Here is a 17,511-nt window from a genome sequence, read left to right on the forward strand (position 1 = left end):
AAGTTCCGGTAAAGGTTTGCACTCGCCATTATATTCAGTGTAAAATGTGTCTAAAGACTGCGGGCGGCGTCTAGACATATACTGAAAGGATCGTTTTTAGATGCAAAGCATCTCTTGCTCTCGGCTCTGTCGTCCGTCCGTCGTCCGTCCGCGCCTCTCCTCCTCTTCCCACTAGCTGTGCGATAGCGCGCGCGCTTCTCCTCCTGTCCCTCTTTCCCCACCAGCTGTGCGATAGCGCGCGCGCTACTCATCGCCGCAGCTGCGCGATAAGCGCGCATGCGCGTCTACTCTCTCATCTCCTCCTCTCCACTCCATCTGCTCTATATATTAAACCCGGTCCGCGCGCCGCTCCCTCAGTTGCTGCTTCGGTTGAGTCACGCTGCGCTGTCCAATGAGCTGAATGGACCCCCAAAATTTTGTCATTTTCCGTTTTTTGGATAACCAATCTCCTGAACGTTTCGGAACCTCCGAGATGCTTCGCATCAACTCAGGGTTCCCTGGCGGGAAGGTGGTGTCATTTTTTTGGTTGACTGTGGGGTTGAGTCAGAGCCATACGATGAAGGGTCTTACCAAGGCATGATGTTCAGACTATAGGACAAAGGTTAGCGATGGTCGGAGGTTTTTCAGGTTTGGGAATCATTTTAATGAGGGAACAAGGCCATGTTAAAGCGGCTATTTCCGACCACTCGGGGTGGTAACGAGGCGTTGTTGTTGGGCTGTGAGATGAGCCTCTATGTGTTTATGTGCCGTATTGTGGAGTACTAGCTTGAGTAGTTCTCTGTCGACTTGCTCGTTGGTACACAGAGGACTCGTTTGAGCGCTTTCAGTATTAGCATGTCTAGCCGCTTGCGTTCTCTAGTGCTCACAGATTATGTACGGAGAGATACGCCATGCGCGAGATGACGGAAACCTCCACATGTGTACCGTGTCCTGTTATTTCGCCCCATAGGTTTTGCTGGTGATTGTGCAGAGCGTGGGGTGATCTGAGTGAATGGGATGTCAAGTTTACCTGGCGTTTTTGCATCGCTTTAGTCGTCTTGATAAGTCATACCCGATATTGATATGGAATGAGAGGGTCGGGGGATGACACCGTCCAGCTCAACTTCGATGGCTGCTTCAGGGGATTTGTTGAATCTGGTGCCTCTTCAGACCAGCAGGAACTCGGATTTCTTTGTGGCACTTCTCAGCCCGTATTTCGCGGCGTAAGCGCGGACAATATATGTGGCCTGTTGCAATGAGTCTTGCATTTCTCCACTGGATTCTTTGCCAGTTCGCAATGCGATGCCGTCAGCGGACAATCCATGCTGGAAGTCTGGTATTTAGCGCAGTAATTTGTGTGAGTCATTGGAAGCTATTTTTGCAAGACTAGAATAAACTGGCCAGTGGCGCTCTGTGCCTTGGAAGCAGAACGAAAGACGACGACGTTATAAATGTGCCATAGCCCTGGTGTTTAGTCATTCTATCATGGCCGCTTAATAAATCATCTATTCATCTACCATGGTTGGTCTCATTCTTTCTGCCTCGGCGTAACAAGTTTGCAAGGAGATGCGGTTTTATCATCCCCACCCTGGCCCTCAGAACCGCACTCTCTCGGCCTTTAAGAGATCGCGGCAGCTACGAGGGGCGTGTCGGACTTGAGAAGACGAGACCAGTCTAGACTAGGCAAGATGAGACCAACCGCTAACAATTCGCCGGTAATTCCCCGTACTGTCACCGGCGCTGCTCCTGTCACTAAAACGTTTATATTTTTCCATGGCGAGCATCGCTGTTTTGAGGCCGGTGCTCCCGCAGGTCTTTATCTTCGTCTGCGGTGGCGACGACTTACGAACTAATCGTCTGCGTGTAATCTCTCGTCGTTATTGCACGTGTACATTGGCTGCGGACTAGACGGGGTTGGTCGCCCTTGACCTGAGGGATATGTTACAACACAAGACAAAACTTGCCAGTTGCTCATTGGGGAATGGAAGACCAATGAGATACCATCACGTTCTGAATGTGGCATAGCTCCGGTGTTTGCCCGTACTACAATGCCCACTCAGTAAATCATCTCTTCACCACCATAGTTCGTGCCTTTTGTCTTGATGCCGCCTATCAATCACAAATAGAAGCGGGCAAATCCCGCCTCCTGATGTATGCACTTTCTGCCAACCCGCTATGGGTTGCGATTTCACGTCTGCGATCTTAATTGTTGAGTGTGCCCCGTTAGAAAGTCCAGTGCATGTAAACACCCGTTCACCGCATCTGAGGGTGGCTATGTTGCCTTAGATAGCAGCGAGGCAGACACCAAAGGTCCCATTGAATTCAAGTGCTGAAGTGGCCTTTCTTTTGTGTATGTTGGCTTTGTCGAAGACATTTTGTTTAAGCTGGGGAGTATGCCCTGCGCCAAAAGGGGTGACCTGAATCTGATCACGAGATAAGGTGTACTATTGTTTTTTTGTTATTATCTTTGCAATAATGTTAAGGCGATATGCTGCACAAGATTTCCTATACATAATGTAAAAAATATCGGGCTGAGTTATCAATACTGGGTTTTTTGCATGGCTTGGAAATCAGTCTGGCATCTGCTTCTGTAGCAGAATGGCGAGTTGGCCTAGTTGGCGAAATGGCATTTTGAAACCTTCAGAAAGCGCAGCAGTGAAAAAAACGCGAGACGAAGAAAGGGAACACAGGACGAGCGCCACTCACAACTAAAGCTTAATAAGAAAAAACGGAGTGCATATACCCTCCCACTCATTAGACCACGCATGCGTCTCCAATAATCAGATGGGAGCAAACCAAAAACCACAAACAACCATAAAACCTACAAAAGCAAAACAAAACACGTACATCATCACCTGCCACTGGGTGTAGAACTCAATGACCACCAGGATACGCAATTTCTTTGTCGTGTGAAGCAACAGATGCCTGACTGACACAGTCATCCCCTCTATGGGTTATGTCGAACGCTTCAGCTACTTCTCTGGTAAACTGCCGCACATGCCTGAACACAATCTTTGTATCATCAAACAGCGGCCTACACCCACCACGATGCCGGCATTTGCTGCAATGTTCCGCACGATGTGACGATATGGACCTTTCAGGCGGAGATGCGTAAACGTGCGCCTCAGAGAGCATGAACTGTCCCTGAAAGGGGCCATATCCTCACATCTTGCGGAAGACTGCAGGAAATACCCGCACCGTGATGGGTGTAGGCCGCTCTTCGGTCATACAAAGATTGTGTTCAGGCACTTTTATGCAGCGTACGTCACCTCGTCGGTCATCTGGGTGCAATACGGAGTTTGAGTTTTTAATTATACTTCCGGCTTGTTCTTTTTCTACTGGAACTGTGACAGGATTGCCATGTACACGTGAGTGGAGTGTCTATCAAGGGGTAGGGCGCTGTCTCTTATAAGTAGCTTTGGAGGATGCGCTTGCTGCCTGTGAAGTGGTGTTGCGGTTTTTATAGCGGTGACGCAAGCCCCTCAATGTTCCTCCAATTGTACAAGGATCACGCCAAGGAAATCACCAGCAATGAGAGTACCGTCTGGGTCCACGTAAATGTCGGCAGCGACCATCAGAGCAGTAGCATTTTTCATTTTTTTGATTAGCGCACTAGATGCGCCCTATTAAAGTACTGGTATTATTCAGCGAAATTCATAAACAAAAATGGGGATTTTCATCACTTCAAGCCGTAAATCCTCTTAAACTGGAGATGCCGTGGTCCACAAGAAAGCTCCATTCTCTGTCTACGACAGTTTCTGTAGAAAGGGTTTATACGATTTGCGTGGGGAGGGAGGGTGACATCGGCATCGCAAAAGATCTGAAATGTTGGCAGTATATTGAGTATACGTGGTCATTTCTTCGGCACGGAAGCTGGAAGCTGTTGATGTTTGCATGTATATCTCGTTATGACTGAAGCAGTGTTGCTTACATAAAAAATAAACCTCGAGGTGCATGTAATGTGCTGTGGATCGCGTTGACAACAGGTGCCACTTAGCTGCGGCACTTGTTATATAAATACCACACGGCGTGTCAACGACCTGACCCGGAACTTGAGTTGGCACGTGCAGCGACCGAAATTCGCACCTGCATAAGCACAGTGCGTTTTGCAGCCGTTCGCTTCTGTATCCTGCCTCAAATGTTCTGAACCATAGCAATGAAACTGGGGTACGTGTGTTATTGGGGAGCCTTACATTAAAAAGAAGGGCAGAGATTGTGTAAGTGAAATGTTGCAATGTTTGCGGAAGTGCGAGTTCATGCTATCATCACGTGAACAATAGCATAACATGTGGCTGGTTCGTTCGCTTGGCTGGTGCGCGCGCAGATGCGCCTCTGCTGCTACTGGGATGGGTATAAATAGGGCACCGACGTGTAATCCTCCCCTACGCCGACGTACTAGGCTCATTTAGTGTTTTTATTGAACAGCTTGTCTACAAGCGCATACGAAGCATAGGCTGCCTCCCGGTAAATTAGTCTTGAGGCAGTGAGACAGCAAATTCAATTTCGACTGCCTTTGACCAAATTCCACTTACGTACGGTGATACATTGAGTACACTTGTCTAAATATTTCTACCACTCCTACTGTTATTCGAAACGGCATCTCGAATTTTCTTAGCTAGCGAAGAGCGCAATTGCCGAAATGTGTACGGTGTTGTTTGTACAGCATCAGTAAGGATATAAATATGTGGTACACTGCGTGTGGTAACATTGCGCCCATTTTTTTGTATTTTTGTCATGTATGGAGTGTTTAGGGACAGTAGTTCACACGAAGGTTACAAAGCTGCATTCAGGCATTGAGTTACTGCATCTGGTCTCTACCTATTCCTACTCACGCTTTTGACATTTATATTAGATCTTCAACTATTACTCTTGCTGCCACAACTAGAACCACAAGCGGTAATGATATTGTTCTAACCAGACAACTTCCCTATACAGAGACAATCGCGGACTTATATTGCACATGCTTCTTTGTTATATTATACATTTTAACGAAGATAATGCAGCGTTCCTTACTCCATGTTAGAGATCTTTCTTATGAAGCTCTTCTCGGTGATCTCAATGTTCTTGGGTGCCCCAGTGGTGCCAGAGGTGTATGCCAGAACGAGGACGTTGTCTGGACGGCAACTTGGTTCTGTGAAATTCGTTCCTCCAGGTGCGCCGAAATCGGAAATCGAGGTGAATCCTGGCACGACGCCTATGCAAAAATACACCTGAAAAGGGCATCCAAAAGGTTCATTTCAATTCGCCTCTCTCGGTAAGCTGGGAAGGGTAACAAAGAGGCGTTTGGGGATTTATTGTGGGGCTTGAATTTGAATGACTCTGTGCACGTTTTAAATACTCTCACTGAAACACTCGCGCTTGTCGCTGCTTTGAAGTTGTGTAATTCAATGAATATCTTCGATGAACCTTCGACTCGAGAGTTCAAAGTGCAAATTTTTTAATGGCATCACGCTGCCCTTTAAAGCATATCCTTCAAAAATGATTCTTCATACGAGGGCGTAGAGGAAAGCAGGCACCTGCTTTGGAACACTCACATGCACCCGTATACCAACTCACCCCCCTTACGCGTATGCACATGCATGCGTGCACATGCATGCGTGCACACGCATGCGTACACACGCACGTACGCACACGCACGCACGCACACGCACGCACACACACACGCACGCCCTCTCATTCGAGTATTCCTACATATTTGCAGCACTTTTTCTGTGCTGGACATGGCAGGGGAAACCGTGTATTCCTGCATTCTTGATGTGTGCGGAAAACTATCCCACAAAATACACACAAACGAGAAAGTGGACAACACTGCACTGACATTACCCCAGTTACGCTTCTTCATAGGGTTATCCCGGAAGCAGCACTAACCACCATCTTTCGGTGTATCGAAGTGTTGACAAGCATACGTGCCGTTGATTGATAGCACCACAGAAACTTTGTCCTGCCATTGTCAAAAAATACAAGGAAGCTCACAATAACTCGTGCGACTCGAAGTTGGCGAAGCTGTACGCAACCTTTACGACTATCACGACCGTTTAAGCCCGCCATTTGAGCTGATTTGTTGCTTCTTCGCTGCCGGAACTACCTTTGCTCCACCATTGTTGCTGTAAGTGTAAGCTTCGTTCATTTTTTGGTAGTGATCATCATTGGACATCACCTTTTAGGGCGTGCGATAGGCATAGGTTGGCAGGCTCACTCACCAGTGCACTCAATCCCGCACCCCGTCACTACTCATGAGTGAGTGGTGAGTGTGCCTCAAAGTCGTTTTGGACTGGCGAGTGTCAGTGCCAGTGAGTGCGAGCCTCACACGTCGTAAGCCCCACTCACCACTCGGGAGTGTAATCACGCTACTCGCGCCATTGGCGGAGCTTAGCACGATGAGCGCCACTATTGGGCTTCTACTCGCTGCTGGATATTCGTCGAAGAAGCCACTCGCTGTGATACTTGTCCATGGCGGGATTGCTTTTGGCTTTGGGAATATGTCATCCCTGATATGCTGCTATGGGCACCCTAAAATTAATTCACTGGTGGCGTGTGTATTTAGGAATATGGTTTGGATGACTTTCTGGTGCCGTGATGCAGTAATACTGTTCCGTTTCATGACTTATGCGGGTATACTGTACACGTACACTCGCGTGGGAAGGGAGACGCCGAGTGGTGAGCGCGAATGAGTACGATTGGTGGAGGGCGCGCAGTGAGCGTGAGTGCGAGTGGTGAGGGGGACTTGTGAGCATGAGTGTGAATGAGTGCGTGAGGAAAAATAGATATTTCTGTGTGACTGTGAGTGAGTGGCGTCCAGTTTTGCGGAGGTATGAGGCTAAGACATGTCTTTCTTCTTCCGAGCAAGTGTTGCCGCTATTACAGTGAACGCTGGAGTTTTTTATTTGACCAGTCTTGGCTAATTTCCCTAAGTGCGGATGCTTGGCTTCACAAATGAGTGCCGGGGACGCTGGGTGGTCGACACGAGGCACGCACACACGGGCGCTCAGAATTTCTTGGTTTTTAACTGCATTTTATTAGTATTTTTAGCTACGGAGAGAAAAAAATACGATTTGCTAAACAGCGTCGGTGTTATCGGCTGCCATTATTCGAACGGTGCACGACATGTTAGACGGGTACCCTAATAATGCGAGGGTGAGGCATAACATTGGTGATGTGCATGGATAAATTTTTTAAAGAGAAGGCCTCACATCTCGACAATATATAGACATAATATGGTAAAACATCTTTTCGAAGTGCACGGAACTGCACGAACAATCGGCGCGTTCTGCACAAGGTGGTTTTTCGCGTTGGGAAACTGAAGCCGCATTCCAAAGAATTTTACGTCGCTACCGCAGTTGCCCTTGTGCGGCACTGCGACATTCGGAGGTGAATGTAGTGACTGCGGCGAACAGTGGGTCCCTAACGATGACGAGCGTGCGGGGCAAGCTTCGGATGGTGCTGTCCGCGGGCTAATGAAGTGCTCATGGGCGCCGCCGCAGAGATCAATCGAAAGTACAAAAGCAGACCCACAGAAAGCCTCAGTAAATGGCTTTTGCCTTCACGTTCTTGCAATGTTCTAAGCATTCCACGCAACGGTTTTTCTCTTCTCCTCTTCCACGTACGTAACACTGTTGTTTTGGTGTCTGTAAAGATTCAGCAAGCTTCTGTTCTTTCCTTTTTCATTCATTTTTAATGCGGTTATGAACTTCGTACTTTTATACTCACATAGCTATTCCCGCGTTTTACGTTGACTTTTTGTCGTACTTGCTACCGCCGTTGTTGCCACAGTGTCGTGCTACCTTACTACTGTTACTTGCTGTTCTCCCCCCCTCCCGTTCACTGTCATGCACTTTATGTTTATTTAATGGCATGCACCTCCTAGTTATGGTCAAACGGTGCCACTCCTATTACGAGAAGCTACCGTCGGACGGCCACCAAATCAATTGCGCCGAACGTGAGCACGCCTATCATTCGGGAAGCTGTTCGGGCTAGTCAGTATCCAAGTTGAAAAGCAAAAGCAATGCGGGTCGAAAGAATTGGCGATGCCCTGCATGCTTAAATTCTAAGAATAAAGCTGGGCGAAAGGGCAGCATGGACCCGGAACTTGTTTCTTGCCTCGCCGACGTAATGCAGAGGCTCGATGCACTCGCTGCCTTGCCCTCTGTGTTGCCTTAGATAAACTAGTCAAACCAAATGATGTCTGCAAAGTACGATGAAATATAAAAATAAGCAAGCCCATCACCAAGAGGAAATCTGTAGTTTAAAGAAGCGCGTTCTTGAACTTGAGACTAAACCAAGTGTCTCCGAGAACATACAAGTGAACACTTCGCTTAATGATAGTGAATGATAGTAATGATAGTCAACACATTGCTTAAAGTACAAAATTGAAGTTCACGGAATCGGTGTGTCTGAAGACGAGAACCTGTTAAGTAAACTGAACTAAGTGGGTACATTTATCGGTTTACTAGAATTGGTTTAACATTGAGGCTATTTACCGGCTTGCTTCGAAGTTTGGTAAAGTGCCAGGAATCGCCCTTTTGGCAAGGCTGTCACTTATTGACAACTGGCTAGATGCACGGAAAGCCTTTTGGAATGCAAAATAGGCAATATCAATCACTGAAAACACGACTAAACACAACACGGACTTGATTCGCATCCCCCATGAGTGGGCAATGGCAAACTGATACAGGTCTTCTTGGCATAATAATGGCGAGGTTTTTGTACGAAGGTCGGAGGGTGACACTGCCGTTGAAATTCGTTGTCAATATGATCTCTTCCAATTGCTTGCCAGCCGAAAATGTTATGCCCTATGCTTTTGCCTATTGTTTCTCTTGTACCTATGAATTTTTTTGTATATGCTAACTTTGAAGAATGGTGGAACCCAGCCTTGAAGACATGTACACGAGGAGAGAGTAGGACAACGCACACCCAACGTGTGTGTGTGATGTCCTATATACTCTCTCCTCGTGGACGCGTCTTCAAGGCTGGTTTCCACCGGTCCTCGAAGTATGCGGAGAACCATGATTTGGGTTTGTTTATTTATTTTTTTTGTTTTTGCAAACCGGCTGCACCGTGCTGTGTTATATGGGTTAACTCTCTGCCAAGTGAAGTGCGTGTTCCATTATTTATGCCGCAAGTGTTATCCCCTTTGATAAGGAGAGTTTTTCGAAATATCGTCACCAGCCTAGAATAATCTGCCTTGATCTACAGTGCTGTGGATGCAATGGCGGTGGTCTGTTGGCACACAGTGTGTGCCAACAGCTTCAACATAAAACTCTTTTACAACATGCTAACTGTTAAGCTGGCGATAGCAAATCGCGTTTGTCGTGATTCCAGTCTTTTTTTGTGATTTCATTCTTTTGTACATTTCCTCTAAGAATCTTTCTTTGTGTGAAATTGAAACGTTTACTTCCGCTGATGAAATACTCTGCCCGTCACTTGCACCTTGATTGGACTTATTGCTGCCAATGTTTATTTATATATCGCAAACATATTTCTGCGTGTACGTTGCTCCACGTTTGTAACGTCGCCCCACATAGCGTCTGGTAGGGATCCAGCAATCTGTGATCGTCACTGGTGTTTGCGTGTGTCTTTACGCTGGTCCTTGCTAGGAAGCTTTCGCGCGATCTATGGGCTTCCCTGTGCAACTACGTTTCCATCGTTTTGTCTAAGCAAGACTTCTCGAGCGACTACCCACGTTCCAGTAGCTTACGTGTCATGCTACATAAATAGCGCAATGAGCACATCAGTTCGCAGATTATTTCTGGTGCGTTAGGTCACCCTAAAGAACTACAGTTTGATCTTCATTCAACCAAAACACATTCCCTTGCGTGTGCGTGTTCTCATCTTTTTCCGAAAAGTATGCAATAGAATAAAGACTGGTAAAGTCGAATGTCACCATTCTGCCCCAAAAACTCACGGCTGTCCAATGTTTAGCTAATGTTTGTAATTTCCAGAATTTTCAGCAAAGAAACATGGCATCTCATGTTTATGTAATCTCCCCTACTGAATCTAGCACTTCATAAGACCCGACTGTGCAAGATCATCTAAAATATGTCATTTAAACTGTCAGTTATTTAAAGATAAGGGTGACCAAATTGATTCTTTCTTTAGCAGCATTGAATGCGAGTAAGATTTAAATAACTTGTCGCAGACATGGTACGAAATAACTCAGTGCCTTAGTGCCTCCCAAACTGTCACTGTTTCACTGAATAACGTACGATATGTCAAGGTGAGGCAATATGATTGCTTTTTCAGCAGAATATCTTTGCTCGTAAAATGAATAATTTATGCTGTCGAACTGATTATTTTGAAGAATTAACAGTACTTTGCACCTGAACTGTATATTCCGTTTTCTACCGGCTACCAAATGCAGCATGATATGTTTCTCTTGTTGTTTGGTAGCTTATTTGGTTATGTATTAGATAATCAGTCCAATGCAATTTTCGGAGGAGATTTTAACATCAACATGTTCGCAACCACTTCTGTCACAAGGAATATTAATCTCTTGATAAGGACGCACAGCTTTTTTAATCTTATTTTACAGCCCAGCGCGGATAACGACTTCTAAATTGACAAGCCTTGATTTATTGTACTAACTTTAACCGTGCTTATATTAAAAGCGGCGTTTCCTACTGTGGTCTTAGCGATCACATGCGTATATTTTGAAGTGTAAATCGGAAACTTGATAAGGTAAACACCCGTTCCAGGACAGGTCAACGTATCACAGAAAACCGACTCGCGAATTTTTGTAGCCTGCTATGTGAACTGACTGAAACGAAGTTTACTGCGCTAGAGATAGCAACCCAGCCTACGAGTCATACTTGAGATTTTTGAAACAGTCTATGGCGCGCACTTCTCTTTGATTACCAGTCAGGCTCATCGGTGTATATAAGAAAGCCGTCGATGAGTAGGGGATAACTTGGTAAAATCTAAACCAAGTTTAACCTTAATGGAAATTTCTGAATTTCCGTGATTCGGCTGATTTCAAAGCATTTAGGTCTTTTTGTAACCAACTTACAAAAGATCTATGTAAAGGCATAAAAAACTATTATCATCTCTCCTTTGACTCCTGCATGAATGACACGAAGAATTTTGAATCTGAAATATTAACTATCACATACTGTGAAAATCCGTAAAGATGAACTTGAAACTGCGGAACATGTTGTGCCTGGTACTTTCAACTAGCATTTTATCAGCATAGGCGGCAGTAACTGCAATTTCAACGCTTGCCGTTTTATCACGACCAGCTGTGTCGACAGTGTCTTTCTCTTTCTGACCACTAAGTCGGAGGTAATTTGTATATTCAATGAGAATAGCAATAGTACTACCTGTGATGCCCATGACCCTCAAAATAAACCCGCCAAGGTTGTCATTATATTGTTATTGCTACAGTATTAGTGTAAGTTTATAATTTATGCCGGTCGTCTGGAACCTTTGCTCAAAAAGTACGAGTTGAGAAGGTTCTATTCTTCACAAATGCCGATAGAACATCGGTATCTAGCTACGGATCAATTTTAATAATTCTTATCTTTTCTGAAGCTTTGGTAAAGGTTATCTTCAATTGCCTATCGAACGTTTTCGAAAAAAATTCAGTGCTATAAAATTGCCAGTAGACTTTCAGAAAACGAAGGACGACACACCTAGCGTTACTTGAACAGGAAGAATGCATTCTGGAAAACATTGAAAAACGACAACTTAGATTATTGACTACAGCATAGCTTGGGGCAGTATACATCATAAACTACCGCTTGAGAAAATGCATTGCTATGGTATCCGTGTCATAGCTTTAGAATTTATATCGTCATACGTAGGGTCACAGAAGCCAGTTTGTTTAGGTAAATAATGTCGGCTCTGAAGTTAGTCAAATCCACTAAGGCGTGCCGCAAGGCAGTGGTACGCCTAAGTGTAGGCGTACCACTGCCTTGTGGAACGCCTGTAGGACCCCTTCCCTTCAACATCTACTTCATTGATATCGTGAACGTTGGCACTGACACAATGTACAATAATTTACGCTGACGATGTTACTCTCCTTGTTTCATCTTGCGATGTCACGCAGTTGGTACAAACCGCTAATGAAGTGCTTGAAAAAATATGCAGGTGGTCAGCGGGCAGCGAGTTAAAATTAACGTGGATAAAACGAAAGCGATGATTTTTCAATCCAGCCACAGAAATATCTTTTTTACGGCTGATATTATGTTGAACAAATCCAAAATGGAACTGGTAATGTCGGCGAAAACGCTAGGTGTTTTCTTTTCATTGAACACATTTCTTTGAATACACACATAAATTTTATAGCCGGGCAACATTCGCGCATATTTCGGATGGTGTATTCTTTACGTTATCTTCAGTTTAAAATGAATTGATTGTGGTACAACGCAGTATTTTGTTATGTGATTTTATCTATTGTATTTTATGGAGCACAACGTCCGCAACTAATATAAGCGGTTATTTCTGCTACAAAAAAGAAATATTCATGCTCAATGTAATGCACGTTACAACGCTCCTACTGCTTCTTTCTTTAGTAAACTTTGTCTACCTGAGATTCAGGAACTTCTTCAGTACCACTTGGCTTTCAGGTATACTCTAAAACGCAAACACAACTCAAATACATTTTGTTGATAGCTAAACTACAAATGAATCAAATGCCTTATGTGAATAGACTCTCTAAACATCAGCACGTTCCTCACCTACGTACAAACTACACCTTGCAGGTGATTGGCCATGCCCTTCCGAAATTGTTGAATGGGCTTGTATCTATTGGTTTTGATATTACCTTGTGTACTACATCTATGCTGTATGACTTGTTTGTTCGGAAAGACTACGTTGTTTGTATTTGTTCCGTGCTGTTTTGTACGGTTTGTTTCGTATATTTTAGTTTTAATGACTGCTGCTTTTCACGCCGTTATGTGCACTGATTGATGCGCTATTTATTGTACTCTAGAATATATTGTATGTCGATGCTAGGAATTTTGATTGACAGCCATAAGGTTGGTCCATCTTTCGCGTTTTTTGTTTCCACCCCGCTATTATCCTGACTCTGTGAAGGATGTAGGGTATGGAAAAGTTGCCGAGTGAGACTTTTTACCCTATTTTCCCCGATAACGTGCGTACGTTTATGGAAACAAATAACAACCACAACCAAAACAACAACAACAACATTATCGCTCTGGAAACAGTAGCAGTCTTTAAAGGAGCCATGAAGACAAAACACAAGTTTGGTTCAATCAAAAGATTGCCTCTTTAGAATCATACTGACACTTCTTTTAACGTAAACTTCGCTAAAAAAAATGGAATGGCCATGCGACCCACTACCTCATTTCCCGCAACAGAATCTGTGATGTCATACCAGCCTGCTCTGCCATTGGCGGAGGCCGACAAAAGCAAACGCAAATTAGGCAGAGCTTATAGGCTTGCCGAAGGAACTGTTTTGCGCTTAAATGTAATTCATATCCATTTTACAGCATTAAGAATGGTGCGGAAAGCAACAAAAGTTAGCAAAATACACGTAAACCTAGAAGTTCCGATGCGCACTGCTGTTCGTACTGGGCGCACTTTGCTTGTTTAAGCTGCACAGCCATCCGACGCTTTGGAGTTGTTTTAAAAGACGCTGGCCGATTGGCGTAAGCGAAATGACCTTACGTGACCCTGTTTGTCAAGCATAGCTTATGTTTCACGAAGCGATTACTTTGTACCGTAACAAAAACAAGCCAGGTAAGAATACGGTCAAAGCAAAGCAACGGAGGAGTGCTGAGTATTCTAGCGCCATTTGGGAGGTTTCACGGCAAGCAAGGCTGCAGAGTTGAATGCCGCAGTGGAGTTTCGTTTGTATACGCGACGTTACGACTTCATTGTAGTCGTCACCAAAACAACGATTTGGCGGGATAATCAAAATTTTAACCTAAATTGATTAATTTCTCAGTGAATACGGCATCATTTGCTGCCGCGCAAGTGCTGGGGACACTATAAAACACAAAATATATCGAATAAAACAAACTCTTATTTTGTCTTCATGGCTCTTTAAGAAGACTCAGTTTTTTATGTTTTCGTAAGGATTCACCTAACCACAGCTATTATTAACTCAGAACACATTTATGCCTTTGGAAATTTCGGAAAATTTTCTCTTTGTGGTTGATGCAGTATTTTTTGTTTTTCTTTCTGCAGTTTAGAAAGTTATCTGAATGCACTCTTGCCTTATTGTTCGCTGCCAACAGATACACACATGTGTATTGAGCGTTATTTTTCCCGTAAAAAATCCTTTAGAACATCTGTCAAAAACTGGCTGCTATTGCTGCACCCATTTTATTTCCTAAATGTGAAAGCTCGCCGAACAGGGTGTTCATAATTCCATTCACCTTAATGTTCCGACCAGTATCGGCGAGATCGAACTTGTAGGCGTGATTGGCGTCCGTAAACACGTGGGTTGCATCCGTATCACTCATGTGTTTTACCACCTCTCCTGGAAGACAAGAGTTGAATATTGAAAGAGTTAATGTCACATATTTACACTGACCTAATTTAAAGGGGAAAATTATTTTAGTTGAGGTTTCGGTCTAACGCAAGAAATATTATCCCGTGTAGGTTTGCAATGACACGCGTCGAGTTTGTAGTATCTTACGCAACTTAAAACCCTTTAGAATACTATTTCTTCCACTGGCTACGATGATAATTATGTCAATATTTCTTCACATAAGTACGTCTTATTCACACGTACTCTGAAGTTTTATTCGTGCAAATAATGGGGGCGTTTACCTCGTGATCAGTAACCTTAGCTGGACTCTGTAATTATAGTTTTTAAGAGCAACGTACAGTTATATCGATCAGCAAGTACAGCAGTGTTGCAACTAATTACAAAGACACGCAAGCCCTTTTTATGGCGCAGTGCATGCTAAAGCGTTAGTTTATGGGGGTTCAGTGCAGCAACGAAAGCCCTGGTATCGTTTTAGTAACCAGTCTTGAAAATGTTGGTGTTCATCAGAGCGGTGGTTGGGAATAAAGAACAGACCGCTTAAGAAGGCTTTATACGAGATTCTGTGTCCACGACGCTGGCGGGTCTTCAAAGGCGCCTTTGTAAAAGACTGCGGACATCTTTGATGGCGCCATGTGTATCGCCGTTTTACCCATCTTTCCTGCTCTGGCTGTTTAAACTTTCCGTAATTGATTTAAGCTATCTTATTACTGGTGTTATGCTCTTTAAATAAGGTTCATTATTATTACTAAAACCCTTCCGCAGTGTCTGCTGGCTTCGTGCGATAGTTTTCGCTGGTTTAGAGAGTAACAGTTCCCAAGATGCAATTTTTTTTTTACCATTGCAGCTCTTGTAACAAAAAGGGGATTGCGGTGCTTAGGTAAAGATTTTAGGAACAACGTGAACAACAAAACGTTAAGAATCCAACTTTGCACGTAGAGAATTTCCTTCATCGACAGAAATGCTTTTAAATACACTTTTGCGTGTATGACGGTCGCAAGCTCCATTTCTACCGCTTCCGACTTAAGTCCGCTTACTGACATGAAGACACCAGACGAAAGCACGTTACCCGTTTTTGGAAAACGCTCGCACTCGATGTCACCATAAATCCTCCACAACTTGCCCTTACGTAAAAATTGAATATGCTTATTTACAAAAGTGCAATAAAAATGTTAGCTGCGGAGATACAAGCCGCCCCGATGCATGAAGGTTGGACCTCACAGAGATTGGAAAGAGTTATTTCTTTGCCACGTAAGCGCACGCACAACGCTGGGAACATTACAGGAATCGCTGGAGGTGTCTTTTTTTATAATTATCCAGCAGCAACCTATGTGGGGAATGCGGTTGTTTTTGAAACCAGGTAGTGTCCTTGAACCTGCTTTTGAAGAAGCAAGCATATGAGCTTCCCACAGACAGGCCAACAGCCGACACCAAAATGATGCGTTCTATTTCCTCCTCCTACGAGTATTTACTTCGGCGTAAAACGGCAATACCTATAACGGGACAAACGTACCATTCAAGTAGAAGCATATTTTATATCGCAATATTGAACCGCCGCTGAAAGTCGATGTCACCAAAAGTGACTTCGAAGCGGTAGACATCTATTTCTTCGTACCTTGCACCCTACTGTCATTTCAGTGTCCTCCCGCAAGTCTCTTAAAGAAGGATTGATACAGCGGTGGTAGCAGACAGTACACAATGACGGTATTGCACGACACTAAGGGTTAAACATTAATGCTTTCTGCTTCTCGGTTTCCCTCAAAGAATACGGCGGGCCAACGTTTTTGTCCGGATCAATTTCATTTATTCAAAAAGTACAATTTTTTTCTTATGCCACCATTAGGAGTGTTCATACATGGTTAGTTTTAAAACCCAGATTAGGATTTTTTAACAAAGATTAAAGGCACGCGATGTTCGTTGTAGGGCTCAACAAAGTGTACAACTCGTCGTACTTACCTTGCTTGTATTCGGGGTCACTCAATACCACCGTCGCTCCAGTGAGAGCAATGCTGTAGAGGGCGATGAAGGACTCTATGCTGTTTCCGCAGTGGCAGTACACACGGTCAGATGGACCCACGTTGTAGAATTGAAACCTTGCAGCGTAACAACGCAGCTTGTTCAAAAGCTCCTCGAACGTTAGCGCAACATCACCTTGCATCTGCTCAGAGCGAAAAAAAAGAGCAATAAGATAAAGCTGGCATTTTCGAACGTAGACGCACGTAGAAACGGCGTTTTTATTACAGCTCATCCAAAAGCGCAGGGTTTGCGTAGGAGCCTATTCTTAACCCTTCTCTTCGAGGTCTCCAAACGTAAAAATCGTAGCCCAAGGCTAACGTGCAATGACTTCTTTTGGAATGAACGTTGGTTGAAGACTTTAAAACTGAAAGGGTGACGTTAGGCCTAAGTTTGTATGTTTAGCCCTAACGTTTGCTAACATGTAAGCTGAGCCTTGCGACACCCAAGCAGTATGCCATACTGATTTTAAATCGGGACCCAGGAAACATTTGATGACGTTTGAGAGCGTAACGTTATTTTTAACGACGGGCATCACTTCCCAGCCTCATCCACTCATCCTGCAGCGTTTGAACCTTGGCGCTAGTGACTTATAAGCTGAAAAACAAGGAAGACTTCAATACAAAGGTGGCAGAAATTAGTCCTCCCGAAGCAGGATTCATAAAACTGGCTGCATGCATGAAAGCGAATTCACGTAACAAGCTTCATAAATTGCAGCCTTTAAACCGGGTGGCGCCAGTCTTGCCACAGTGCCTATCTCCCTGTTTTCTCTCCCTTATGTTATTTTTGCCTTCTCTAATACACAGAAGCGAGCCAAGGCACATGTGTTACCTTCTAATAAATGCTTTTTTTTGCTATCACAGCTGCCCCTGACGAGCGGGCGCTCGCTTGAGCTACAATGTAACTTGCAAAAATATGCGCAGGATCGATGGTTGCACCTACTTTGCGGGTGTGTTACCGGCATGCGCTTATTTCTGCCACGATTGGCCAACTTGTCCACGAAACCAGATTCATTATATGACTGCATAAATCGCCCTTCTTTCGTACCTTGCTTGGACAGTTCGCGCTGC

General features: G+C 44.4%; 1 protein-coding gene across 2 annotated transcripts in view; it reads right to left on the reverse strand.

Moving 5' to 3' along the window:
- Positions 1 to 17,511, reverse strand: part of LOC144178071 (uncharacterized) — a 95,022-nt gene that overhangs the window by 44,613 nt on the left and 32,898 nt on the right. For both annotated transcript variants that reach the window (XM_077705599.1, XM_077705600.1), the window contains exons 4-6: positions 16,385 to 16,586; positions 14,316 to 14,419; positions 4,993 to 5,189 (exon numbers count right to left, since the gene is read on the reverse strand). In XM_077705599.1, the coding sequence (XP_077561725.1) occupies positions 4,993 to 5,189; positions 14,316 to 14,419; positions 16,385 to 16,586 (503 nt within the window). The remainder of the gene's footprint in view (positions 1 to 4,992; positions 5,190 to 14,315; positions 14,420 to 16,384; positions 16,587 to 17,511) is intronic.

This window comes from Haemaphysalis longicornis, unplaced genomic scaffold, assembly GCF_048455015.1.
Source record: "Haemaphysalis longicornis isolate Haplotype H1 unplaced genomic scaffold, Haemaphysalis longicornis Haplotype H1 scaffold_4, whole genome shotgun sequence".
In the NCBI taxonomy this organism is placed as follows: domain Eukaryota; kingdom Metazoa; phylum Arthropoda; class Arachnida; order Ixodida; family Ixodidae; genus Haemaphysalis; species Haemaphysalis longicornis.